Genomic DNA, 16126 nt, shown 5'->3' on the forward strand with positions numbered 1-16126 from the left:
CGAAACCCTAAAGAGGGTTTCTGTTAACAATATATATCTTAAAACAGATGGCGGTACAGGTTAACAAAGCGGTAAGCACGTAACAATTGTATTGAAGATCAGATAGGATAATAACCGGGTGGTCTCCAATGTATAGTGATTGAACAAAGGTGTCTGTAGTATATTTAAACTTTAGTTTTTTGGGTTTAGTGGGAATAAAAGGTACCTAGGTTGGGTTAGATTAAGTTACGTATTTAATATATGCTATGCTTTACCCCCCCCCCCCTTATGTGCAAATATATTGCCCAATTTTCTTCATAAACTTTTTTATATTTTCATCCTATTTTGTTTTATTTCATTAACATTAACGAAACTTCAGTTATCGTGCGCTTACCACTTTCTTAACCAGTACCGAGTTGGCTTTTTATGCTGATGGGCAAAGGGTTACTTAAGCCCCAAAAAGTGTTTGGGCCCATGTTTTCGAAATTTCTATGAGGTTTGCTTTAGATGAATGGTCGCGAACTTAACCTCTGATCTCCCTTCATTAGGAGGAATTTGTTGTAGAGACGAAAGTTCAACTCGAGCAATTACATTTTCTTCCAAAAAGCAAGTAGCCTACATTAAATGAACTCTTTTCCTCGACGTTTTGTTCTGACTTGAAGAATCAAGGATCAAAATATAACAAAATCAATATTCATCAAGTCTACCATTGTAATTTTAATGTTATTAAATTAAATGATTTTTTGTGAAAATTATAATTTTATCAAAAAGTTCGTCGTAACAAGCTATAAGTAAGGAGCGACTCGGCTCAATAGTAACCGAAACTCTAAAAAAACGGAATTTCAGTATCAGTAGATACATCAAAAGAATTAGCTTATTATGCTGATTCCAAATATATAAGTTTAGTGCAACCCCTCAAAAGTTGCGAGCCTGAGAAAATTTGCCTGATTATATATATATATATATATTAGGGTGGTCCTTAAAAGATGGAATTTTTTTTTTTAATCTTTTTTTTATGGGGCACGGTCTGAATTGAGTCCATTCTGATTATAACTGAATAATAAACAAACATTTTAGCATTATTTTAAATTTTAGAGGTCACTACCATAAATATTAGAAATGTGTAAGCGAGCAAAAAATGAATTTTTTTTTTTAATCTTTTTTTATGGGGCACGGTATGAATTGATTCCATTCTGATTATAATTGAATAATAAACAAAAATTTTAGCATTATTTTCAATTTCAGAGTTCCCTACCATAACTATTAGAAATGTGTAAGCGAGCTTTGATAAAAAAAAACTGCACAATAATGCCGTTTAATTAAATAATATCAAACATGACTGTTGAGTTGCAGTACACTAAACAGAAAATAAGTGATTTGCAATAGTGTCCAGCAATAGTAATAGCGTCCAGTTACTTCAATTGTCAAACTACACAGTTCACATATGGGCTTCAGACTGGTTCATCAGTGTCTTTCTGGTTCAATCACTGTAACGCTGTCGGTACTCCTTAACAACTAGCAACAGGAACTGTTTCTGTTTTTCAGATGTTGTGTGCAGTTTGTTATAGTCATCCATCAGTGCAACACCACGTTCAGCAATGTCATTGGTTACCCTCATGCTGTGCACTATATTTTTAACTGTCTGGTAGTCTTCGTCAACTGACCACAGATCAATGTTCTTACTTAGGAATGATGAAGGCAGTCCGGTAATGCTGAAGAATCTGTTGGTATTCTGCGTGACAAAGTTTTCTAACTTCTTCTCCCCGAGTGTCAACGGGTCCACTGTTATCCTCTTCAGAGGGTGCTCTGCTCCTGATGTTTGCAGAGCCGTAACCATATGATGTTTGGTGTCATTTGATACTTCGTCATTAAAGAAGGCGAGTGCCACCAATTCCTCTGATAAGTACCAGAGGTGTCTTATTATTTTGCTCAAGGCATTTTTTGATATCAATTCTGATATTTTTCTGTATCTGTAGATGTCCATTAAAACTTGGAGGTCAATGCAAGGGGCTGATGGTACTGACGATGCCTGAAACCTTGCTTTCACGTAGATGATCACAGTGAATTGATAAATATCAGCAAGGGCCTTTTCTTGCATTTTCGTGAGTTTGAACTGACTTCTGAACATCCAGATCTTTAGTGCATAGATGGCCTTTGCCATCCACCTTGCTTGATGCAGCCCAGCTGGAGTTCTGAACGAGATTCCCTTAGAGGGCGTGCCACCGAGGAATATGATTGTCAAGTCCAAAAGCTCACGGTAATCATCACGGGGTTGATACAGTAGTGTCTGCATCTCAGCAAATGCAATGATATCTGTGATTACATGTGAAACAGCTGTACACACACTCATCTGATGAAGCTGTCTGAAAGTCTGCTCTTTTAATAAACTGCCATGTTTTCTTACACCAGTTGAAAATTGTTATCTCTGGGCCTTTTCTAGGACCAAGACAATCAAGAACCACTGCTTGAAAGACAATTTCTAAGATATGATGTTGACAAGCAAACCAAAGCATGTTATAGTTAAGTTCTTGTTCCAGAAGGATAAAAGCACCATTTCTTGGATTAGAATTGACAGATATGGTGTCAAAACACATTTACTTTACATTATCTGTAATGTTCCAAGCCACTGCTGCTTTAAAAACTGCTGCCGCAGAAGCTTGGCCAGTTCCCGAGGCTAGCTTTGGAACACCAAGAAGCTGATCTACACCTGCTCCGGAGACCAAAATTGGAAGGCGATCGACAATCTGTCTGCTGCAGATATCCTCTAGGAGTTTTCCATCCCAGTGAATAGTTAGAGGAACTGATGGTTTAAACTCCTGTCGTAGATTTTCGGCTATTGACTGGCCCCGCTTCATTCTGTCTCTGCGAATTGAAGAGCGATTGACATTGTATTCAGCAGGATCATGACCAAGGTGTTGCAGAGTCGGAACAAGAAGTAATGCAGCACTTCTGTCACTAACTTTAGCCACATCCAGACAAGCTTACATTTTGTCATCCAATATGTATACTCGTCCTCTTTTTTGACGTTTTGCTGAGGTTGACGGTTTCATATCTTCTGTTTCAGGGTCTTTAATTTCTTGACCTTTTTTGCTGTCAGTGTCGCTGTCAGATGATGATTCCAGTGTCACTATCTTTTCTCTTGTTGTTTTTTCTTGCCTCTCCTTATCAATTATTATGTCATGGTACTCTTTCCTTTTCAGAGATGATGCTCTTTTTATTTCTAAAACCTTGTCGACACTGCCCATCTGTCCACGGCGTCCTGGGTCCTGCTGCGCTAACAGAAACTCATGGTCTTCTTGAATACATATCATCTCAAGTGCGTTGGCGTGGGCAATGTGAAACAAATCGTCGAGGCCCACTGTCCACTCTTCTTCCTTCTTTTTCAATGTCTCAGAACGCGTGGCTGTGTGTTCTTTATTTCTTATCAGGTTTTCATACTCTTTAAAGAGAGACTTAATTTTGTTTACCGCATGTTTCTTGAGCCTTGTCGGACTGTGTGTCTTTGCCCAAATTGCAAGAACGTCGTTGGCTGTGGAATGTGCCGCTTCACAGACTGTCTTATTTGTCACTTGCTTGTAGTGATAGAATAGCATAATGACCTCCTTTTTCGACGGTAGTTTTGTTGAAATCAGAGTGTCTGATAATTCCCCGATGAGCCATATGTCTGTTTCACTTCTTGTAGTTGGTTTTAATATTGCATCGGTACTGTCACTTGTACAAACCTTGCAGTCCATGCTGTCAGTCATTGCTGTGTCAGTGTATCTGCAGCAAAGTATCGGATTAGTAAAGTTACCTGTATCTGTGTGAAGAATCATTAATATATTGCAGTTCATAAAATTAAAAAAACCTGAAATTTGCATTTTCACTCACATTGCATACAACAAAAATTGCGTCCTGTGTTGAAATGCATTGTGGGAAGCCTGCAGATAAATAAGTAAATAAGTCCAGCAGTTCAGAAAGCTACCATGCTGTACTATAGTGTTGTGTTGACTGTTGAAAACTGTGCAATACATGCAACATTGAGCAATGAGCACTGAGCATGCAGTAACCAAAAACTTTAACCTCTGGTAGGGACCTCTTAATGTCAATATATTTGGCTCTTTTTTGGGATTTTGTGGTTTTTTAACAATTGAAACAAGATTAGGGGGTGCCTACTGAAGAAATCCGACTTTGAAAAATAAGGACCACCCTAATCTATATATATATATATATATATATATATATATATATATATATATATATATATATATATATATATATATATATATATATATATTCTACCCCTAAGACTAATTTTAAATTAGTCTTATTGATGTTTTGGTAATTATTAAACAAACAGTAATTGGCCTACACAAACTACAAACTGAAGAGTCTTTATCCTTTTTTATGTCAGTTACATCGTCTTCACAATGGGCTTTGAACACAGATTGTTCAGGCACAATTATCTGGAACAACAGGGAAATACGGTCAAACAGGTACAGGAGCAAAAGGCGTTGGGTCCATTTTTGGGCACCCCTCAAAAGTTTTTGGCCACTCCCTTTGGCAATTAAGCATTTAGGGAATGAGGAGGCAGCGGAACGCAGCTAAACTAGAAGCGAAACTGGTGGATTAACAGAATTTGTCCCGATTTAAAAAAGGAAGAATTTTGTACTGAAATGTTAAATTCAGAATAGGCCTCGCACAAGACTGTTACCCTCGAACGCTATTTTTTTCCTTAATCCACCCCAACAATGATCCGCCCCCCGTATATGTCAACCGATAAATAAGTAAGGCTTGTCAAGGAGAAAGGACTTGTACAAGAACTATCTGAGTGATAGATCATATGAAAACGAAAGGACAATCCTAACCCTAAGACTAAAAATTTTGTTTTTGCTTAATTTTGGGAGCCTGCATTTTTGAAAAGTTACTTCTTTACTGAACTTGATCCACTTCAGTACTGAATATATACATATAAAACTTAAATGTTTTTATTTTTATTCATTCACAAAAAATCTATATACGTATATAAAATCGAATGTAAGCTGTTTGTGTCTACTGTATGCATTACGACATTGTTCTTATAATCGCCAAGAAACTTTAAGAGGTTGTTGAGTAAACTATTGCAAAGGTTTTAGGTATAAAATACCCCCACCCCCTAGGCCTTCTTAACCTTTCGAATACTTTTCGCGCTCACTGAAATTCGAGACCCCTGAACACAAATACTTTAAATAGATGGGACTGAGGTGGTATAGCGGAAGTCAATAATCCTAACCTGATTCTTCAAATACTTTTAAATTTAAAAATACGATCGTCATTAATAAGTGGGGAAGAATTTTCTGTGGGGGAGAAACCATAGTGGAGAATTGTTCGCAGGGGAACTTTCCAGGAGAAATTTTCCAAATAATTTTAAGCTTGAAAATACCATCGTTATGAATATGCAGGGGAATTTTTTTCACGCGGAGGGGGGTGACTTTTTCATGGAGGGAGTTTTATAACACACGCGGGGAACTTTCCGCAGTGGTGGGGGGAGTTGAATACTAAACTTGAGAGTTTAAAATTTTATAATGTGGAAGATGGTTGGAATAATCTTAGAAAAATAATTTGTGAAGTTGCTGAAGGTGTAATAGGGAAGAAAGCTAAAACTGCAGCTAAGAATATTAGTGAAAAAGCTTTATGTTTAATACGAAGGAGAAAGGACTTGTACAAGAACTATCTGAGTAATAGATCATATGAAAACGAAAGGAATGTAAAGAAAGTGGAGAAAGCATTAAAATATGAACTAAGGAGGTGCGAAGTGGAGGCCATGGATAAAATTGCCAAGGATCTGGAAGATGGAGCTAGACGGCATAATAGTAAAATATAGTACTGGCATGTTAACAAATTGAGAGGGAGTAGTCAATCCGGACTTGGCCCAGTTAAAGATAGGAATGTGGCCACAATTAGCGATAAGGAAAAAAATTAAAGAGAGATGGGCAGAACATTTTGAGAATTTGCTTAGTTAAGAAAGCGTTACAGGAATATATATAGAGGAAAATGAAAAAGTGTATAGTATCTCTGTCAAGAAAAGAAATTGGCTTCGTAAGTAAATTTAAGCGGCGATTCCCTAGGGATTAACAATTGGAAAATCTCCGGGTAGTGACTATGTTGCAACTTAGTTTATTAAGTATGTGTATTAGAAGGTTCAACATTAGTTACTTATGAAAATGAATATGACTTTTGGAAAAGGGGAAGTACCTAACGATTTTAGGAAAACCTTAATTAAGCCACTTTATAAGAAAGGTGATAAAAGTGAGTGTGGTAATTATCGAGGCATTAGTCTGGTCTCTGTAGGTAGTAAACTAATTAGTAATATGATACTTTTTAGACTGAGAGATGCCGTACACAATGTTTTAAGAGAAGAACAGTGCAGTTTTAGAAAAGGTAGAGGATGTGTCGACCAAATTTTCGCTCTTAGGCTAATAATTGAGAAGTGCCTGTGTTTTCAAACACCTGTGGTCCTCAGTTTTATAGATTATGAGCAAGCATGTGATTCTGTTGATAGAAGAGCTTTAGTAAAGGTTTTATCCTTGTATGATATACCAGACATATGCATTAAATGATTAGTACTATGCACGAGAATAACACTGCTGCGGTTAAGGTAGGAAATGAGGTTAGCAGCTGGTTTTGTATTAAATCAGGAGTTAAGCAGGGTTATTTTCTATCCCCCTCTATATGGATTATTTTGATAGACTTTGTTTTAAGGAGCACAGGAAAGGCAATGGGAGACCACTGAATCAAATGGGGAGGAAAAAGTCTCCTGGACTTGGATTATGCTGATGATTTAAGCATCCTAGGTGAAAGTTTGAGCAAAATGAATGAAGTTTTAGAGGTTTTGCAAGTTCAGGCTGCTAGAATTTGTTTGAAAATTAATGTTAGGAAGATTAAATCACTAAGGCTAGGAATAAGTGAAGATGAAAAGGTGACGTTGGGTAATGAAAAGATTGATCAGGTGGGCAGCTTCACTTACCCTTGGTAGTACTTACCTCACTTACCCTTATCTTTGGAGCATTGTTAGTGGGGACGGAAGAAGCGGCGAGGATGTCAAAATTGGAAGGGTGATGGTCCAGGTTGTTTTCCGGAGGTTAAAAAAAGTTTTAAAGGCTAAGAAAATGAGTCGGAGAATCAAGGTTAAAATCCTATAAGCTAAAGTGGTGGTTGTAGTCGTATATAGCTTTGAAGCATGGGCGCTCGGAAAAGCGGATGAAGATTTTCTAGATGTTTTCCAGAGAAATTTCTTAAGGATTGTTCTGGGTACCCGGCTGACTGACCGTATTTCAAAAAATAGGCTATACGAAAAATGTGGTTCAATACTGCTCTCTAGGGCTATAATGAAAGAAAGGTTGAGGTGGCTAGGGCATGTTGTGCAGATGAAGGATAACAGATTGCCGAACATTGTTCTTTTCGGCCAACCGTCTAGGGCTAAACGGAAAGCAGGTCGTCCCCGTCTGGGGTGGGAGGACGTCATAAAGAAAGATTTAAAGGAAATGGGAACTTCGTGGGCGGGTGTAAAACGGGAGGCTTTGAATAGATTGGGGTGGAGGAGGAGCGTACGTAGCTGTGTTGGCCTCAGGCGGCTTGGTGCTGCAGTGAGTTGTTAGTAGTAGTAGTAGTAGCAGTAGTAGTAGTAGTAGGTAGGGGGGCGGGGATTTTCCTTTCTTATGAGATCGCAACAACGCGCCACGGTAAGCTAGTACTGAATATATGCAAGCTGAAAGAAAAGATACATACGGTAAATATTTCTCGAGCGGAAATCTTGCCGTTCTTAAACCCTCCTTCTTCGCTTTTGCATACGAGAGAGGCTCTTGAATAGTTTTGTCAACAATTCCTCCAACTATATACACATCATCATGATTAAAATACTGTAATTCCTGCCGCGAATCTGGAGTTAAATACACAAGTTGATTTTTCGGATACAAGTCTAAATAGTGCTTCGATGATATCTCTACAGGGTAATCAAGGTCATTTATTCTAGGATTTGTTTTTAATAGGAATTTAAAAAATTCTGAATCAGGAAAAACGTTGCAGAATGTTACTGGGGATGGCCACATGTGAGATCTGTTCAGTGTCCACATTTCAGCCATTTGTTCTGCAAGATTCATAATCTCAGGTTTTTGCATATATTGATCATAACTCATATCAAACACGATTGGTTTGCTAAACATCATTTCTCGGACCACTTTGGAATGATACCACTTATGCATTGTTGAATCTAATATTTTCAAAAATATGGTATTAAAAGAAAAGCCATAATTAGCTATTCCACTTGGATTTTGAGCTACGAACTTCTCCCGATTCTCAATATTCTTTGCTCGCTTTTTTTCACTGAGTCTTTTCTTTTTCTCTTTACCACTCTCATGTTTAAATTCTTTTACGGCCAAAAATCTTAAATATTTTTTTCTTTTCATATATCCCTGCTCTAACAGCTCTTTCCAATTCTCCAAATTAAGTTTCGTTGGTATTTGTTCACCTTCTTCATATAAAACATTGCAATCGAATTCTATCACTTTTAGTGCCTTGATTGTAGCTTCATCCTTTCCAAGTGCATTCAGCACTTCTTCAGTTAGTACTATATGCCTTGGAGAATCTGAAGCAGTGTTGTCAGTTGCGAAAAATACTGCTTGGTTAGAATAGATTCCCAGGCATTTTTTGTTGGGTTTATTGCTCAGGTTTGGCACGTTTTTAGATGTAAATAGGGATAACAATCTTCTCTGGAATTTCATCATACTTCTCTATTTCCTGAAATATATTTTAAAAGCATATTAGGAAGTGATTATTAAGACTAAAAAGACATTAAAAGAGGAAAAACAGATAAATCAAAAAAAATCGAAAAATAGTAAAAAAGTCTAAACATTTTTTTCTAATGGACAACATAAAGGTGATAATCGTCTCTAGATATTCATCATTCTTCTAGATAAAAAAAGTTATAAAAATTCCCACTAAAAAGAGGAAAAACAGAAGAAAAGAAAAAAAAATAATAGTAAAATAGTCTAATACTTTATTATTTTTTTAGAAGAATAATCCAAGAAAAGTAAAGAGTTACTCCTTTTATTCACAAAACCAAAGAATATAAATACATTACAAGAGTAGAAACCGGAGCTAGTGTCAACAAAAACGGTCGTCCGCGTCATCTAATGTATGGAGTTTCCTGGGCTTTTCAAGCTCAGTAAATCTATTTTTATCAGAATCTGGAATCAGGCAGCTAATACTACAATAATTTTACCCATTACACTAATTTTGCATTATTATTATACTGACAAAATGCCAGGAGACTCCAAACACTAAATGGCGTTGGTAATTTTATCGGTCGACGCTAGTAGTGTCAGTTTCTACTTTTATAAGCTACCCATGCTCTTTGGATACTACCACAGACATGGCTTGAAGAGGAGCGTACCCTTACATGATTGTCAAGTACCAAGGAAAAACAGTAAAAAAAAAACAAAGATAAGGCAAGGTCAGTCGTAATTAGCAGGTGCACATTTCAAACGAAAGAAATATATAGCACTTATAAAAAAGAAAATTCTATTAAAATAGAAGATAATGCGTAATTAGGCGTGTCTCGTCAAAAAAATACTATCAGGGTTCAGGAACGTCACGTTTTCTTATGTGGGGAGGCGAGGGGTGAAGCTCCCCAACGTTTTCAGTCCGTCAGTAAAGAAAATTGGCTCAAATTTTTTTTAGGGTAGTAGGGCTGATGGGAATATGTAACGTAAAATGAATGAAAGAAGATCAGTCTAACTAGGTAAAAGAAGAAGCAATTTCAATAGCAATATTCCCTAAATCAGTCGGTAAAAATGACCAACTAGTCGGTAAAATCCATTACCCCCCTCCCATCAAACATTTTGGCTAGTGACGGCTCTGCCAGCCTTTAAGGGTTTCAGCACTTTGAAGCTCTTACCCAAACTTGTTGCACGCTTGCTAAAACAGCATGGAAGCCCATATTATCAACACAACACTGTCAAAACAAATCTATAAATAAGGAATTTATATAGTAAAAATTATGAAGAATAGGGGAAATTTCTCTCTGTTTTTCTCTCCATTTACCTTTTCTTATAAGTGGGTATGCTCTAGCTCTTCCTTTCTCACTATTTAGTAACATCAATGTTTACTTTTTTATTCTATGCCTCATTATTTGTCTGCCTTTGAGCCTTACAGGGATGCTTTGCCCAATTTATTATTAGTACTACGGACCGAGCTTTGGTTGGTGAAAAGAGAAACACTTTTTTAAGAACTTTAACTTCATTTTATTCGGCAAACCCCTTCAAACAGTTCGTGGTAACGAACTGTAAGTAAGGAGTGACCCGGCTCAATAGTAACCAAAACTCTAGAAAACGCGATTTTGATACCAATAGATACATAAAAAAATCATATTTTAATGCTGATTGCAAATATAAAAGTTTCATAAAGTTTAGTCCTACTCATCAAGAGTTACGCGCCTGAGAAAATTTGGCTGATTTTCAAAAAAAGGGGGAAAGACCCCCTAAAAGTTATAGAACCTTAATGAAAATCACGCCATCAGATTCAGCGTATCAGAGAACCATACTGTAGAGGTTTCAAGCTCCTATCTGCAAAAATGAGGAATTTAGCATTTTTGGCCAGAAGAAAGATCACAGATGCGTGTTTACTTGTTGTTTTTTTTTTCAGGGGTGATCTTATCGACCCAGTGGTCCTAGAATATCGTGGAAGGGCTCATTGGAACCGAAATTAAAAGTTCTAGGGCCCGATTTAAGTAACCAAAAAAAGGAGGGAAACTAGGCCCCCTCTCACGCTCATTTTTTCCCTAAGTCACCTGATCATGTTGAGATAGCCATTTTGTTCAGCATGGTCGAAAATATAGTAAATATATCTTTTAGGATGACTCAATTCCTCAAAGTCCTCAGGGAAAGGGCTGAAAGTTATGAGCTTTACTCAACGTTTACGTATAGTAATGGTTATTGGGAAGTATACAGACTTATTCAGGGGAGATTTTTTCTGGTAGTGGGGGGGGGGGGGGTTATGTGGAAGGATCTTTCCATGGAGAAAGTTTTCATGGGGGAAGGGATATTGCTATGAAGGGGGTGCCGGATTTCCCAGCATTATTTAAAAAAAAGATCAAAAACTAAATTTAAAAAAAACAAGTTTTTCAACTGAAAGTAAGGAGCAACATAAAAACTTAAAACGAACAGAAAATATTACGTATATGATTGGGATCACCCCCTAGTCAATACCTCGCTCTTTAAGCCAAAGATTTCTAAGTACTTTCATAAGAGCTATTTATTCTAATTAACACCATTTGTGATTCAGGGGTCATTCTTAAAGAATTGGAACAAAATTCGAACTTTAGTGTAAAGAGCAAGGTATTGACAAGGGGGGAGAACCCCCTCATATACGTATTAAAATATATGAATATAGCAGTTCGTTGCGTAAGTTAATTCGTAAGTTACGTATATTTATTACTAATAAAAACGTTCGTAAATAAAATTAAACAAGTTTCGAGAAAGCCATTTAATCAAATAAAAGTAAAATTAATATGCAATTTTTTTTTAATTATTCATGTACGGTGAGCTAAAATCAAAACCTGCATCAATTCAAAAACGTTCAAAAATCAAATAAAAAAACAAGTTTTTCTAATTGCAAGTAAGGATTGACATTAAAACTTAAGATGAACAGAAATTATTCCGTATATGAAAGGGACTGTCTCCTCCTCAACGCCTCGCTCTTTACGCTAAAGTTTGACTTTCTCACAACTCTATTTTTATTAAACAATAAAAAACTTTTTTATAAAAAACATTTTTTTAATAAATAAAAAACATTTTCCATGTATCTCATTTGAGCAGCAAATCTGGTTCTTGAGGCTTTACTTTTATTACAAAACAGACTGTGAAAGGTCAGGGCCCTTTGGAGGAGAAAGGGGAGAGATAGGTACTTCAAAACACTTTTATAATGGGTCATTGAGGCTCTATATCCATTCACAACAGTTTCAATCACTTACCTTAAGTGCTTTCCAAGGCAGGCAAAAGTCCCTCATTTAAATTTTAGCCTACCAAGACATTAGGTTATTCTGGAATATATTTGCATTAGGAGACCAAAAGTACCATGGAAGTGCCAGCCCCAAAAATTCTGAAGAAATAGGCTACTGTATTTAGCCTTGTCAGTAAAATTCTAGTTTAGCTACTTTTGCTATCTTGGAAAGGGGTTAGGTTAGGAAAATGAAACTTACAGGGATTGGTCCACAGGGAAGATGTCCTGGGAAGATATTTTGAAGGCATATTCACCCTACATCTAATATAAATTGGTATAGTTTATATAGAGAGAAAAAATCCTTAGCCAATCATTATGGCCTATATAGATTTTATTTTTTAGCTGACTAGGTGGCTAAAATTGATGAAAGTGTATATATAGAAATCTTTAAATTTGCCAATCATTTGGCTATTAGACCTCATCTATATAAAGATTTCAGCCTGAATTAGCCAAATAATCAGCTAACAATAGAATTATATAGGCTATAAACTATTAAATTAGCTAACTAGTTGGGTATGTATACCCAGGTAACTATTATACACTTCAGTTTAAAATAGCCAACTAGTCAACTATAAGTTTCTAAAACACTGGAATCAGCTAAATAGTTGGCTATTAAGATTCCCAGGTAAACTATATATAAGCTCTAGTTTAAAATAGCAAACTAGTCAGCTATATCAATAAAGTTTCAAATACACAATAGAATTAGCAAACTAGTTGGCTATTAAAGTCTCAGCTATATAAATATGTTTAGATTAGTCAACCAGTTGGCTATTAGATCTCACCTATATATACACTTCAGCCTGAATTAGCCAACTAGTCAGCTAACAAGAGAGCTGCACATACTTTATAGGATTAGCTAAATAGTTAGCTATTAATATCCCATGTCTATATAAACTTTAGTTTAAAATAGCCAACAATCAGCTACAAATAGTCACTGACATCATCAAAACAGCAGTTACTTGAGGCTCAGTCGCTAGTGAGAAAACAGTCCCCAAAACTCTACCAACGTTAGATCCAAATATGAAGTAACTGATTACCATTAAACAAAGGAAGTTAAAGAAGTTAAGAAAATTCAGGAGCAATGAGAATGAAAAAGCATACTGACAAGCTAGCAACAAAGTCCGCAGTGAATCCAGCAAAGTTGAAAAGGAGCAGGAACAGTATGTTGCCGGCAAGGCAAATTCAACCCAATTTTTTTTGGAAACACATTAACAAAAAGCTCACTAGGCCTAGTAGAACTGGAATCCCTGACCTGAAGCAAGAAAATGGCAATAAAGCCACCACCCCGGCTGAAAAATCAGAAGTACTGAGCCAGTTCTTCAGCTCAGTATACACTAACAAATCCCCAGAAGCCAGCACTATTACTGACAGCCCTGTAAGTCCAACGAATCGTCCCCAGATGATGGAAACCAAGGTTGGGCAAGGTGATGTGCTCAAACTACTCAGGGAAATAGATCCAAACAAATCACCCAGACCCAATGGTATAGCAGCCAGGTGGCTGAAGATTGCTGCTGAGGAACTTGCAGAGCCACTTACTCAACTGTTTGATACATCCCTACAGCGTGGTATAGTCCCAGCTAAATGGGAATAAGCTAATGTTGTGCCCATACATAAGAAGGGGGACAAATGCAGTGTCTCCAACTACAGGCCAACAAGCTTAACTTCCCAGCTCTCCAAGATTATGGAAAAATTAGTCTGCAACAAGATTATGAATTTTGTATCTGAAAATCAACTGATTAGTGCAGAACAGTTTGGCTTCATGCCGAGAAACAACTGCAAAAATCAACTCCCGCAGGCTTTAGACGAGTTGGCAACAGCTCTTGAAACTGGCCGGAGTATTCTGGTGGTTCTGATTGATGTAGAAAAGGCTTTTGACAAAGTCCCCCATAGCACCCTGCTTTCACGACTTTGTACCTTTGGTATGTGAGTAGATGATTTTGTGGATATCTTCCTTTCTACTATACTGTAGCCAGATTGTTAAAGTGGAAGACACATTGTCATCAAAAGGTAGTGTACCAAGTGGCATCATCCAGGGGAGCATAATAGGGCCACTACTCTTCATCCTCTACATAAATAACATAACTGAAGGTATCACCAGCCATGTCAAGCTCTTTGCACATTACACAAAGCTTTTCGGGCCAGTGGCAAAACAAGAAGATATAACCATCCTGCAGTGCAACATTAACAAATTATTAGGAATCTTGAGAGCCTAGAATAAAGCTTCAATGCTAAAAAGTGCAAGCCTTTATGGATTGGACCCAAACTAAAAAACATTAATGACACCCTTATATCAGTAAGAAAAAACACCGTCTCATATCACACACTGATTGTGAAAGAGACTTGGGGATCTTTATAGACTCAGGGCTAAAATTCCACCAACACACAGATCTCATTGCAAATAAGGCAAGCAGGCTGGTCAGTCTAATCAGGTGGTCTTTCAGGCCTTTAGACACTAAAACCTTCACCAGACTCTACAAAGCCCTTGTGCAACCAACCATTGACTATGGAAACATAGACCGGCCCCTAATACATTGGCAATGCTATCAAAATCGAAAATGTGCAGAGATGTGCCACCAAATAACTCCCTGGACTAAAAGAAATGTCATATGAAGAGTGCCTGAAACAAATGAAGCTGCCACGCCTAAACTATAGAAGAAAAAGAAGTGACCTGATCCAGATTTTCAAATTGAGAAAGGATCTAGATAGAGATCCTTTACGGATCTCTATCCGTAAATCACGTTCCACAAATTCTTCTGTAGTCAGACTACTGTCTATATTAGGGGTCATTCTGCAGAAATCCTGAAACAAACAGCATCAACTAGACAGAAATCTTCTTTATGGTCAGTTAGCAGTTAAAGACTGGAACTCGTTACCCAAAGAAGTAAGTGTTGGCACCAGCTCTAAACAGTTTCAAAAACTGTATTGGCAAGCGTCTACAGAAAGAAGTGTTTATTCATAATACATAATATACAAAAGTGACATGACTTTTTACACTAGGCGCACTATGTTGAGCCAAGATTAGATGGTGCCAAATCAGGATATGATATCCTAATAAGAGGTACTGTTCCTGTAAGGTATCCTGTAAGTTAGTCAGCTATCAACAAGTTTCTTAAAGTCTAAACTGGTTGGTTAATCAACCAATTAACCAACCAGTTGGCTATTAGATCTCACTTATATATAGGCTACACTTCAGCCTGGATTAGCCAACTAGTCAGCTAACAAGAGAACTGTATATGCTTTATAGAGCTAGATAAGTAGTTGGCTGTTCATATCCAATGTATATATAAACTTTAGCTTAAAATATCCAACTAGTCAGCTATCAGTACAGTTTCTAATAGACAGTAGAATTAGCTAACTAGTTTGCTATTAAAGTCTCAGCTGTATGAACATGTTTAGATTAGCCAACCAGCTGGCTATTAGGTCTCACCTATATATACACTTATACATGAATAAGTCAGGTAGTCAGATAATAAGAGAACTGTATATACTTTATAGAATTAGCAAACTAGTTGGCTATTAATATCCCATATATATATATATATATATATATATATATATGTATATATATGATATATATATATATATATATATATATATATATATATATATATATATATATATATATATATATATATATATATATATATATATATATATATATATATATATATATATATATATATATATATATATATATATATAAACTTTAGTTTGAAATGGCAAGCTAGTCAGCTATCAATAAAATTTCTTATTCCCAACAATGGAGCCATCTTGACAAGGGAGCCAAACAGATCCAACATTGGACCTTATTTTGGTCTGAAGTGCAAATTAAGGTGATTAAGGTATACTTCAGGAATTACCTCACTAGTTGGCTGTTAAGATCTCACTTATATATACCTTTCAGTCTGAAGTAGCCAAATAGTTAGCTATCAATACAGTTTCTAATAGCCTTTACAGCAGAATTAGCTAACTAGTAGGGTATCTCACTATTTATTCTTTTTGTTTTTTAAAGTCCCACTTAGCTAACTATTAAACCCACCCCCATACCCCTAATGTGCAAAAATAAACCCTGAATTGAAATATAAGCTGAATTGTTGACAGAAAAGTTTTAAACCACAAAATTCAGTGCTAT

General features: G+C 36.5%; 1 protein-coding gene across 6 annotated transcripts in view; it reads right to left on the reverse strand.

Annotated features, from left to right (window-relative positions):
* The window catches only part of rswl (tRNA methyltransferase roswell), a 56486-nt gene that overhangs the window by 12586 nt on the left and 27774 nt on the right, over positions 1 to 16126 (reverse strand). For all 6 annotated transcript variants that reach the window (XM_089101440.1, XM_089101439.1, XM_089101438.1 and 3 more), the window contains exon 2: positions 7726 to 8733. In XM_089101440.1, coding sequence (XP_088957566.1) covers positions 7726 to 8720 — 995 coding nt within the window. In that variant the 5' untranslated portion in view covers positions 8721 to 8733. The remainder of the gene's footprint in view (positions 1 to 7725; positions 8734 to 16126) is intronic.

This window comes from Artemia sp. Qi Xiang Cuo, chromosome 15 (genome assembly GCF_049724085.1).
Source record: "Artemia sp. Qi Xiang Cuo chromosome 15, ASM4972408v1, whole genome shotgun sequence".
Classification (NCBI taxonomy): domain Eukaryota; kingdom Metazoa; phylum Arthropoda; class Branchiopoda; order Anostraca; family Artemiidae; genus Artemia; species Artemia sp. Qi Xiang Cuo.